General features: G+C 48.1%; 1 protein-coding gene across 2 annotated transcripts; it reads left to right on the top strand.

The window, feature by feature from the left end:
* The first annotated feature begins 874 nt into the window (after positions 1-874).
* LOC137461979 (uncharacterized) lies at positions 875-11170 on the top strand. Of its 2 annotated transcripts, XM_068171884.1 has the most exons (9): positions 883-1092; positions 1248-1329; positions 2637-2790; positions 4563-4708; positions 6810-6986; positions 7618-7731; positions 8965-9051; positions 9905-10052; positions 10447-11170. In XM_068171884.1, the coding sequence occupies exons 1-9, from the start codon at positions 1082-1084 to the stop codon at positions 10476-10478; spliced, it is 951 nt and encodes a 316-aa protein (XP_068027985.1). In that variant the 5' UTR covers positions 883-1081; the 3' UTR covers positions 10479-11170. The 2 variants fall into 2 exon arrangements, with proteins under 2 accessions (XP_068027986.1, XP_068027985.1); XM_068171885.1 differs by lacking the exon at positions 7618-7731 and having other exon boundaries at positions 875-1092.
* Positions 11171-12332: the final 1162 nt, after the last annotated feature.

The raw sequence follows: 12332 nt of genomic DNA, 5'->3' as shown, positions 1-12332 counted from the left end.
ATTAACACCGCTTCGCCAATGGCAACGAGAGCATCCAAGACGTTACAAACACTACAAATACAACAGCAGCAGACGCTGAAAGGCTGAAGCAGCTTAGCACTTTGTGTCATTCCAGCTGTGACCCTGCTCACCCACTGCCAGAGCCTTCCCTGCGCATTCCCAACCGCACTCCATTCCCATTCCCGCCCGTGTCCCGCTGCCCGCCGCTCCCGGAGCATCCCCCGCACCGGAGCGGAGCTCGGAGCCCTCCCGGGAGCACCGCGGCCCTTCCGACCCAGCCTCCGGGCCCGGGGGCTTCCAGCACCGCCACCCCCCGCCCAGGCCCGGCTGGGATCCTGCTTGCGGCACGCCGGCCGCTCCCATCCCTCTCCCTCCCTCAGTCCATCCCCGGAGCCCTCAGCACATCCCGGCCGGCACCTGCGCTCCCCGCTCGCTGCCGCCGCAGCCCCGGCGCTCCCACGGCTCCGGCCGCGCCGGGCTCCAGCCGCGCATCCCCTGCCGCGCCGGGCTCCGGCCGCGCAGGGCTCCGGCCGCGCCGGGCTCCGGCCGCGCCGGGCTCCGGCCGCGCATCCCCCGCCGCGCCGGGCTCCGGCCGCGCATCCCCCGCCGCGCCGGGCTCCGGCCGCGCATCCCCCGCCGCGCCGGGCTCCGGCCGCGCATCCCCCGCCGCGCCCGGAGCCCCGCGCTGCAGAGCCGGGGCCGGCCGCGCACCGCGGAGCCTCGCGCCGGGCTCGCCCCTTTGTCCCCGCGGCGGCGGGGAGGCCATTTTACCGAACCCACGAGGAAACCCAGCAAAGCAGAAGGGGGTTACGGGGCACGCACAGCCGGGTAGAACCGCGCAGAGCGCTTCGCTGCCGGCCGCCCCTCCATCGAGCCGGGCGGGCTGCCCAGCGCCGAGGGGACCCCCGGCGCGGAGGGGCGGGAGCACCGCGGCCCCGCCGCCCGGGAGGAGCCCAGGCTGCGCTTCCCGCCCGTGCCGGGGAAGTGACGCGGAGCGGGCCGGCCCCGGAAGCCTCGCCGGGACCCTCCGCAGCCATGTAGGGCCCGCGGCCGGGGCGGGACGCGAGGCGCGGCCGCCGCCATGGACGGCAGGTACGGGCGGGCGGGGCCGCACCACTGCGCGGCGCGGGGGCGCCTCCCCGCGCTCCCCCGGAGGCGCCCGTGCTGGGGATGGGGGGGTCGCGGGCGGTCCCCCCCCGCTGTGGGGGTGGTACGGGCCCCTGACGGCCCCGCTCTCTCTCCCACAGCGGCGCCGCGGCTGCGGCGGGGCCGAGCCTGCCCAACCTCACCCCGCGGCACCGGCAGCTCATCCCCACGCCCTGCGGCCCCGTGAGTACACCTCTGCTGCTGCGGGCGGCTCGCCGGTGTCCTCCGCGTTTCCCTGCCCCGGGGCGGTGGAAAAACATGGCTCAAATCCGCGTGTGAAGTCAGGCGGAGCGGGGAGATCCGGTGTCCGCTCGCCGAGGCTTGGCACAGCTCTGCTGACAGCACCGTGGGATGTCCTGAGCTTCTGGGACCCTCAGGATCATTGATCAGCTCCTGGTCCTGCTCACACACCCCAAAATCCCACCCTGGGCACCCCTGACAGCTCCTGGGACCCTCAGGATCATTGATCAGCTCCTGGCCCTGCTCACACACCCCAAAATCCCACCCTGGGCACCCCTGACAGCTCCTGGGACCCTCAGGATCATTGATCAGCTCCTGGCCCTGCTCACACACCCCAAAATCCCACCCTGGGCACCCCTGACAGCTCCTGGGACCCTCAGGATCATTGATCAGCTCCTGGCCCTGCTCACACACCCCAAAATCCCACCCTGGGCACCCCTGACAGCTCCTGGGACCCTCAGGATCATTGATCAGCTCCTGGCCCTGCTCACACACCCCAAAATCCCACCCTGGGCACCCCTGACAGCTCCTGGGACCCTCAGGATCATTGCTCACTCCTGGCCCTGCTCACACACCCCAAAATCCCCCCCTGGGCCAGCTCCTGGAGCTCTGGCAGCCTCGGGGCTGTGCCCATTCCTGGGGAGCCTGGGCAGTGCCCAGCACCCTCTGGGGGCTGAACCTTTCCCAAAATCCAACCTGAACCCCCCTGGCCCAGCTCCGGGGGTTCCCTGGGTGTGTCCCTGTCCCAGAGCAGAGATCGGAGCTGTCCCTGCAGCCCCTGAGGTCCCACTCAGTCTCCTCCAGCTGAACAAACCAAGTGTTAAATTCCTGTGAGGATGTTGCCCCACCTGAAGTATTTCAATAAAAGAAGAGAAGGACTTTGCCTTCCTGAGATTGCTGACCCTGTCTTTGCAGTTTTCTAAAACTGAAAGTGTAGGAAAATGTTATTTCCATGCTCTGACAGGTGTGTGTGTAGGCAGTGTTAGTGTCTTGGGTTATAACACATGGCCTTGTGAGGCACAAAGACAGGCTGTGGGTATAAACCAGGACAATCTAGGCTGAGATTAATTATGAAATAAAGTTACACTTCTCCCTTCCTCAGCAGTTTCAATCCAGTCGTGGAGTTTCTCTTCCTTTTCCCAAAGGAAACCCTGCACTGTCTCATTTACCCCACTCGCCTCAATGTGATTTTTAGGAATAGCAACGAGTTTATTCTGCATGATGTGTTAAAGAATTTTCTCCCTTTGCAGATAAAGCCATGTTCAGAGCTCTCATTCCCTGTGAAGATTTACTTCTGTGTCACTATTTTGTCCCTGCTGAGTGTCATAGGGCTGACCATCGAGACACTGGTGCGCCAGACTGAGGAGGATTTCACCATTTCCTTTATTCAGTTGGTTGGAGTTGGTAAGAAACCCAGTTTGGGTGGAGTAAATAATGAAAATAACAATAATAATAATGATGATGTGATTAAGCAGCAACTGAAGTTTCTTATATAAGAGATACTGGATGTTCAGCTGTTCCAGAAAAATTCAACAATTCCTATTTTAATGTCTGAGCCATAATATGCTGAGAATTCAGGTGCCTACAGTCCAAGCTTCCTTCCTTGGGTGTTTTTCCAGTCAGAGCTTCAGCAGAAGCTTTGTGGGTCGATTTGTATTAAACAGAAATTAACATGAAAATAACAAACTCAAGGATTTCGGGAAATCTCATGTGCATATGCCATCTCTGCAAAAAGCTTGATGACCAAAAAAGAGTTTATTTTCAAATTTGTACAGATTTCTGTGGATTTAGCAGCTGAATTTACAAAACAAGGAAATGCCATCTTAAGCCTTTGAGGTGATGTCCAGAAGATCACATGATTCACTTTGTAATTGGCCTCTCATTTTCCATTTTCTCAGTCCCTGTAAAGGGCAGTGAAAAAGGAAGTTCATTCACTGAAGGTTTGTTTACAGAGACTGGAGTTGTTGTTTAATTGGAAAATTTGTACAATGCTGTCCCCATGTCCCAGCACAGCAAATGTGGATGAGCTTGATGTGTGGAATTAAGGAAGCAGAGCTTCGGAAAGAGAAATTTGTTCCTATGTTGGCTGCTGTAAGAATTAACCAGTGTTTGCAGCAGCGTCCTGTGAAAGAACAAAACCTTTGCCTTATTTAAGTTTTACCAAAAAAGCATAAAATTCACAGTGACAGCTGTCTGGGGTCTTGATGTTTTTTATAAAAACAAAACTCAGACCTGTCCTGACCCAGTTCTTTTTTGGATTATAGTTTGCAGTGTGGTTTGTTTCAAAATTTCCCCACTTAAATAAACTGATTCCAGTCCACGTTCAGTTCCACACACAAACCCTGAGCAGTGGCCAGACCACAGGCAGCACTGTGGAGGGGGTGTGTGAGTAATAAACTGAATTACTCTGGGAAGATGATTTGGTTTCATTGCTTTAATAAAAATGGTGCTGTTTCATTTAATTCAAATAAACAACTGGACATAATGCTCAGTGTGGTATTCATAGAAGTTTGGATAATACACTGGCAAGCACATTCTCTCTCAGGGTTTTTCATAGAGGAGCACAGAGGAAAGAAAAAGAAAACAATTTCTATTCCTGCTCCTCGTTTTCCCATGTGGAACGTGCTTGGAGCATTGTTCACCTGGGGTGATTGCTTGGTTGGGCTCTGGTGAGGATTGTTGGAGCTGATGGCCAATCCAACCCACCTGTGGCTGCACTCTCAGAGAGGGGCACGAGCTGGGAGTTGGATATGGGAGTTAGAAAAGTAGGTTTGTGGCTTTAGGATCTCCTTTAAATAGTATATTAATGGGTTCTAGCATAGTTATAATAAAGAAATCATTCAGCCTCCTGGACTGGAGTCACACATCAGCATTTCCTCCCACCGGGTTCACCTGCATTTACAATAAGTGGAAAATCCTGAGAGAGAGAGAATGTGCTTGCCACATACACTGCCATTTTCACAGTGCTACTTCACAAGTAATTAAAAAATCCAACTAATTATTTAATTTCTTGTGTGCTAAACACAGCAGGGAGTGTTTTAATAACCTGATTCAAGCTCCTTGGTAAGAACAAAGGCCGAAGAGCCTCAGGGACACTTTAACCCTTCCACTCTGGCTGCAAAACGGGGAGTTTTGCCCCTGTTTGAGCTGGCACTGACATTCCCTCTCGCCCCCAGTGTTCTGTGTGTATTATGTGAGCAGGGGCATCCTGCAGGAGAACCGCCAGGAGCTCTCCGTGTTCGTGCTCTCCATCCTGCTCGTGATGCTGCGCTCCGTCATCAACTTCAGCCTGCTCCCTGCCGAGCAGAAGCCAAAACTCCTGGTCAGTCTCCTGCTCCTCAGCAGCTTTTCCTTCCCCCCACAGCCTGGCTTTGAAAAGGCACCATTGGGAAGGAAGGGGTCTGTGGAAACACAGATGGGATTTTATATAGATACATATGATCAGTTATTATTATCTAGTAATTAGTATTAAAACACACTATTATATATTATTACATTACATTACATTATATTACATTATACTACATGATACTATATAATATAATATTATATTACATAACATTATACTACATTACATTATATTACATTACATTATATTACATTACATTATATTACATTAATTACACTACATTATACTACATTATACTATATAATATAATATATTACATTATATTATATTATATAGCATTATATTGCATTATATTGCATTATATTACAATTGTATATATACTACATAAATTATACATTATATAAATTAAATATATTATATACTATATTATATATAGTATATATCATTATAATATTATATACTATATACTATTATATATACTATATATACAGCTTTGTATATGATACTCATCACATTTATCATATTTATATATTTATAGATGAGAAATATTATATTTATTTCATGTTATACAATATCTTATATAGTCTATTTTATTATATATGTTATTTATTGTTTTATATATTTATATATTATATTTTAATGATAGTTATACGATTTTTATTTATTTTTATTTATTATATATTATTATTTTAGTATTTCTTTTATTTATTTATTTACATCTATATTTATTATTACATATTATTTATAACATATAAAAGTTATTTATATTAATGTATTTTTGTGTTTATTTGTATGTTTTTATATTTAAAGTTTTGTATTCTAAATACAAAATTTTTGGTTCGTATTTTTTGTATTTATTTTTGGTTTTGTATTTAAATTTTTGTGTTTTGAATACAAAATTTTTATTTTGTATTTTTTGGTATTTATTTTTGTCTCTTTGTGTTTGTCATGTATTAACGTTACTGATAAGAGAGAATCAGGCTGAATTACTGCACAACAAAACGTGCACACCCACAACTGCAAATCTTCTCTGAGCTGTTCTCTGAGTTTCCTCATGGCAGCACCCAAAAATAACAGAAATATCAAAGAATTACCCCAAATTACTGTAAAATGTATCCTTCACTTCACCTGCCCTGCTTTAGATTTCCCTCTGTGAAATGTCTGGCCTGAAGTCACGCAAGTCTAACCTTGGCTTCAGTGGAATCCCCAGTCTGCAGGCACGGTGCTCATAAATGTGTTTATCAGATTTCTGGGAACCTGCAAGGAAACACACAGATGCAGTGATGCCACTGCAGCTTATCTTGCTTGCATTTCATAGCAGTAAAATGTTTAAAGGATTGCATTCTAGGCCTTCCTGAGGTTTGTGGTTAAATTCCCACTTGCCGTGCTTCCAGGAAGTGCTTTCTTTTTGTCACATATTGCTCAAAAAGCTGTGAGAAGTCATCCAAAAATGACTCTTCAGCAGGAGAGTCAAAAATGACTCTTGAGCCAAGCAAGGGAGAGGGAGCAAAGCAGCTTTGCCAATTCAGTTTATTTATCAATTCAGTCAAACGCACTTTACCTAGACTGGGTTGGTAGGGCCAATAAGGAAAAGGCCACCAAAGAAATGCAGGTTACTTTTAAGATGCACAGCCAAGTCATCAGTTTAAATATTAAACAAGAACTTCAAAGCAAAGCCTGGTATAAATGTGAAAAGTAATTGTAGGGTTTTTTTTACTGCTCTAACTGTAACTTGGATTACTGTAACTCTGCTTCCTGAGCCAGAATAATTTCTAGCTATAAATATTTTCACAGCAACTCTGAAGGATGTTTTGCCACTTGAGCCATCCTTAAAGCAGGAGAAATCGAGTGTTAATTCCAGCAGGGTGGATACAAAGAGACACAAACCTGTGTTTTTTGGAACTTTACAGGTCCAGCATTGAGAATACCCCCTGTCCCCAGTGGGAAAGGTTGTTTTGTTCCAGCAGAAGCTCAGAACCAGTCTCTGTGAAGATTTTGCTACTCCTGTCTGTGTTTCCAGCTGGGTTCCAGGTGCCAGCCTGCGGCCAGTGCCATGGTGTTTCTCTTCCCCCAGGCCCGTTTTGTGCTGATCCTGCTGGTGGGCTCCTTCGATGTCATCTGTGCCCTCATCCTCATCCAGAGCCAGTCCATGATGGCATTCCGGGTGGGGGGAGCCCTGGAGAGCCTCCAGTCCCAGTACTTCATGCTCAACCTCTGCTTTTCCATGCTCACTTTTGATCTGCAGGCACAGGTACAGAGCTCTGGTTCCCTTTTCCCCTCTTCCTGATGATATCTTGGACTGGCTGAGCTGAATTATTCCTTTCCAAGAGCAATCCTCTCTCTTATTATATTGACTTAATAATGGTTGTAGCTTCATGTGTTTGTCATAGCTTAGCTAAAATCCATAAAAAATAATCAATATATATTTCATTGTTGTCCAGCACAAAAGGAGCTTATTTTGGGGAAGTTTATCCATAACAATAATTGCATCCAGGAGCTCCACCCCACCCACGGCCTCCTGAAATAAGCAAGGTTATTCCTGCCCATCTCAGCCTCCAGTCCCCTGCATTGAGGAAATGATTCTGGAGTGGGAGAGGGGAACGTGACCAGCAGGGCAGTGAGACAGAAAATGAAATTACAGATGGGGGAAGTGAGCCCAAGACCTGTTACTTCTGTAAGCACCCCTCATCCTTATTTACTGCTGCTTTACTTTGCTGTACCTGCTCTCCCTGTTCTCCTGCTTACCTCTGTCCTTGCTTGAGGAATAATTCAGCTTTTAGACCCGTGCCCAACTTGCTGTTGCAGGGAGTTTGTGGCAGGTATTTTTTGGTGGGGCTGCACGGTCTCCAGGAATGATTTCATCCAATGTTTGCCTCCCCCAGCTGTGCCTGTGCATCCTCCTGATCAGCCTGCACGAGGTCACCCTGCTGCACAACATCATCTCAGCCACGGGCGTCGTCTGGGGCTGCCTGAAGGTCACCGTGGGCATCACTGCAGTGAGTGTCCAGCTGCAGGGGACACCAGGGACACACAGCCCCTGGCACTGCCCATCCTCACCCCCCACAGGCTCAGGGAAGGGAGCCAGGATGGAGAAAAGCAGAGCACCAACAATATTGAAGCCAGGTTTTGTCTAAATCTGTGTCTGAACTGAGCACACGGAGTGAAACAAAGTCACGTTGTCATTGGGCCATTCTGAGGGATGTTGTTTTAGTCTCAGACCTTGATCACTTTAATGAAATCTGGAGGATCACACTGTCTTCAATATTTCTGCCCCTCTGCCAAGGCTGGGTGAACTGGGAGCAGTCCTCCAGGCCTTAAATCCGTAGGAAACCACACTAAAAAGATGAGGGACCCTTTGTTGGGGTATCTCCTTCAAAGCTCAGGGACAGTTTCCAGGTTAACCTAAAGATTTGTGAACTTGAAATGTCATTTTTCATGTCAGACTGAACCTTCTCTGAAATCCTGAGCCTCTGTTCCAAGAATGATTGCATAATCAGGGCCAAAGTACATCAGATAATTGAGTTTTTTATTACCAGGAAGGAGTGTAGGGGTTTTTAGGGGTGGATGTTGGTTTAGGCTCCTGGGGTGTTTGCTTTCGTCATTCACACAGATTCCTGGCAGCTGATATACAGCTCCCTGTGTGTTTTGATGGCTCTCCTGCTTTTAAAACACATCAGTTTTGGGTTTGGGGGGAATCTGGTGCTGATCAGATGCATCAAATCCAGTCCTAACACTGGCACAGTCACTGCTCTCACCTCCAGTGGCTCAGCTGCTTTTCCTTTGCTCAGACCTGCCCTCCCAGCCCAGGGCTGCTGCAGTCCCTTTCTTCTTTCCCAAGCCCCAGGGTGAATTGTGAAATTAAATTCTCCTGGCACTTCAATCCTCTTGCTTCTCCCACATTTCACTCCTCAGTGACTGCACTTCTCTGTAGTAAAAAGAAAGGTGGAGAAAAAGCCACAGGGGGCTTTCAGTCTGTCACCTATGAGAACATTCAGCTGCTAGAGGAAATCTGAGTGTGCTCAGAAAGGTCATCATCACTCCTGACCCAGCTCAGGGGAAAACAGAGGCTGAATTTCCTGCTAAAAAACACGGGTGGGGAAGTGGAGAGCAAAGCTAAAACTGAGAACTCAGCTTAGCCAACACTTGGAATGCTATGAAAAATCAACTATATGTAGCTTTTTTAGAATATATAGCAACTTAAAGAAGCTGTATCTCATCTTACTTTGCAGATTTTAAAGGAGCTGAAACCTCTGGTGTGGGTTTTCCTGATTCAGAATGTGCCTGAGGTGGTTTATCTCATCTACCTGCTCTACACGGTAAGGGGAGCAAGGCTGGGGGGTCTCACCCTCATCCTCCTCAGGGCCCAGAGGTGTTGCTTTACCCTTCCCTGCAGCTCCTGCTGGATTTAAAGAGAGCAGAGCACATCCTGCCTCTCCAGGACCAACTTTTCAGGATAGGGATGAAGTCAAGTTACTCTTGAACTGATCAGAGGGAGAGGCTCTGGAAGTCCCTGCAAAGAATCATGAAACAAATTCTGTTTCAAGATACACAGCTCCTCAAAAATGCCTCCCCTCCTTCCCAGCAAGCCTCAAGTGGTGCCAGAGTATTTGACCAGGGCTCAGTTGTTGTGTTTTAAAGAATTTCTTAGGCAGCACCCACAGCTGTGGATCCTGTTGTAGCCAAAACAAGGCAGTGCAAGCCCAACAAACTCCAGTTCAGTGCAGTTTTTTGGCTCTGTAACACTGATAAAACCTTTATCAATGAGCACCTCCCACAAGATGTGTGAAAGGAGGTGAGGAGGGCAAGGGGAAGCCAGGTTGTTCCTGCTGGGCAGGGCTGGAATGCTGAGAGTGGCCAGTGCTTCTCATCCTTCACACCGACAGCACGCAGGGGCTGCAGCCACCCGCAGCCTCAGGGATCCATTTATCCAATGCAGCTTCCCATTATTCCAGTTTGAGCTGGCAGAGCACAGCAGGACTCCAGCTCTCTGTACATCACGAAATCAGAAAACTCAGATGGTTTCAAAGTGACCAGTTGGGTTTTTCTTTTTCCTTTTCCCCCAGTTCCCACCTGGTGACTCCTCAGAAATTCAGTGCTTGGTTGCATGTTGTGGCTTCAAGGCTTTGTGGCAGCAGGTGGTGATGGTTTCGTGTCTCCCTTTTCCTGCAGGTGATAAGGGAGTGGGGCAAAGGCAATTCTTACACCCTGGAAGCTGCTTTCATCACTGGCTCCTGCATTTCTGTCACAATAAAATCTGTTCTGTTCTGGGCTCTGGTTCACGTCTACCGCAGCTTCGGGCAGGGGCTGAGGGAGAGAAGTAAGTACCCCAGAAATTCACTGGGAAGGGTGGAGCCTGTTCTGTCCCAGTCCCAGTCCTGGGAAATAGCCAGGATAAATCCTTAACAGGAAAAGGCAGATCCCCAGTCAAGCAGTTGTGCAGCCTCAGAATTACCAGGCTGCCAAAGCTCAGAAGTTGGGTGGAACAGATGTGGCTTTTCCCTGGAGAAAGCTGCTGCCAAGCTGAGCAAGAACTGCTGCTGTCTGAAAAAGCTCACGCGTGTGTGAGCAAAGCTCTGTCTAGCTGCAGTATTTCTCTCACTGTATAACACAGACAGTAAAGGGACACTGATGGGACACAAGCCAAAGCTCCAGTTCCCCGAGGGTCACCGAGCCCCTGCAGTGCTGCTGACTGAGCTCCTCTCTTCCCACAGTGTTTTCTTCCTATGGAAGGATCGACTCCTGAGCCCTCCCCCTGCAGCTCTCCCGGAGTGAAGCCACCCCAGGAGCTCCTGACCAGGGACCTGCATTCAGGGTGGCAGTAAAGGGTCACTTTCCCAGGGTGGAGGAGGTTCAGGAAGGTGTCACACGTTTCTTGGAGCAGTGCAGGTGGGACACGGCTTAAAAAGCAAAACGTGTTTGGGAAATTCCCAGCTGATCCTGCTGACGGGACCAAGCATCTTTCACTCCTTTTCCTGCTGCTGCTGCTTTGGAAGCACAGGGGGTTCACACCTGCACGTGAGTGGGGAATGTTGCTCCTTTCAATGCTTTTGGCCTGGACAGACACAAACACCATGAAGGAAATTCGCTCACCCATCCTTTGTACCCGAGTCTAGAAGGGGATTGTGCTGCCATCATTTCCCAGCTTGGATCTACTGCACAGCAGGTCCAGCCCTGATGGGTTGGTGACAGTGGTGTCTCCTCTCTAAGGCTTCTTTTCCTCCTCTGGCTTCAGAATATTTCAGTTTGGTTTTTTTTAACCCCAGCTACACATGAAAACTCCTTGTAACCTCACCCCTCCCTCGGTGTAACCAAGGTGCCATTTCATACCAGGGGGACTGTTACAATTAAGCCTTGATTATTGTAATTTAAAAGTTTGGTATTTTATTGACTGGAACCTTTAACTACTGGCTATTTTTAAATAAAGTATAAGCACAGTTCGTGTATGGATAATTATTTCACATGGAACGGCACCAATTCAGTGGGAAATCCCTTACAAACTGGATAGGGAAGAGGTTGGGACTGGAATTCGTGGGTGCTGTGGACATTGCCACTACTCTTCAGACACAGCTTTATTTGCAGGCAGCTGGACACTGCAAAAAGCAATTAAAATTAAAAATTTATTACAGCTTATTAGGGAGATTTACAAGGATTCTATCAAAACTGCTGTAATGTTTTTCCCCTCATCCTAGCCATCTAAATCAGAACTTCTATTACAAATATGTATTTCTCTCACCTAGATCTCCTAAACCTGAATCAAATCTACTTTATCTGTAGCCCAAGGGAGGCATGAAGAGGTTAATGTGTGCAGGGGCCGACAGAGCAGCAGCTGCCTGTGTGACTTCATCCCACAAGTGCCAGTGGCAGCAGGGATTGTTGCTGGAAGAATTAAACATTTAAACATCACAACAAAACCTTTTCAGTCCTTCCCTCAGCCAAGCCCAGGCAGCAGGGCAAGGCTCTGCTCTCACACAAAGCCTGAGCTGGGGCAGAACGAGGTGAAGGAAGTGTTTTATGGCCAGGTCACAGTGTCACCGTCACAGAAAGTGCTCTGGCCATGGACAGCAGAGTTTGTCACCAGCCAGGCATGGAAAGATAGAAAACCCTTCCAAAGGTGCCTTGTAAAACCAAACTTCACTTAAAAACAGCTCCTTTACCTGCAAAAGGCATCTCCTGACATCTCTCTCAGCTGCTGCAATGAGTTACAGATTAATTATGAAATCAGAAGACTCAAACACCATCACTGATCTCAAGTTCCATGGAAGAAGTGTATAGAACTTCCTCAGAACATGCCACAGGCATTTAAACGCCATTTTAATCCTAAACTTCCTAGATAAAAATTATCAGATTATTTGACCATTTTATCTGGCCCTTATCTATTTGACCCTTGTATTATTTGACCCTTATCTATTTCTCTCCTCATTTTCAAAAGAGTATTTAATGCAGCCCAGCTGGTTGTACACAAGATGTGTTTCAAGTTGCACAGCAAATCCAGCAATTATTTTGAGACTTTTGGGGAAAACCTGGTACCAGACATTCAAAAAACCCGTGGGTGTATTCCCAGAAAACAGATGCCATGTGCCATGAGAAGTGTCAAACC

The sequence above is a fragment of the Anomalospiza imberbis genome, chromosome 23 (assembly GCF_031753505.1).
Source record: "Anomalospiza imberbis isolate Cuckoo-Finch-1a 21T00152 chromosome 23, ASM3175350v1, whole genome shotgun sequence".
NCBI lineage: Eukaryota > Metazoa > Chordata > Aves > Passeriformes > Viduidae > Anomalospiza > Anomalospiza imberbis.
The sequence above is the reverse complement of the archived record's forward strand: the minus strand, read 5'-3'. Positions and strand labels throughout refer to the sequence as shown.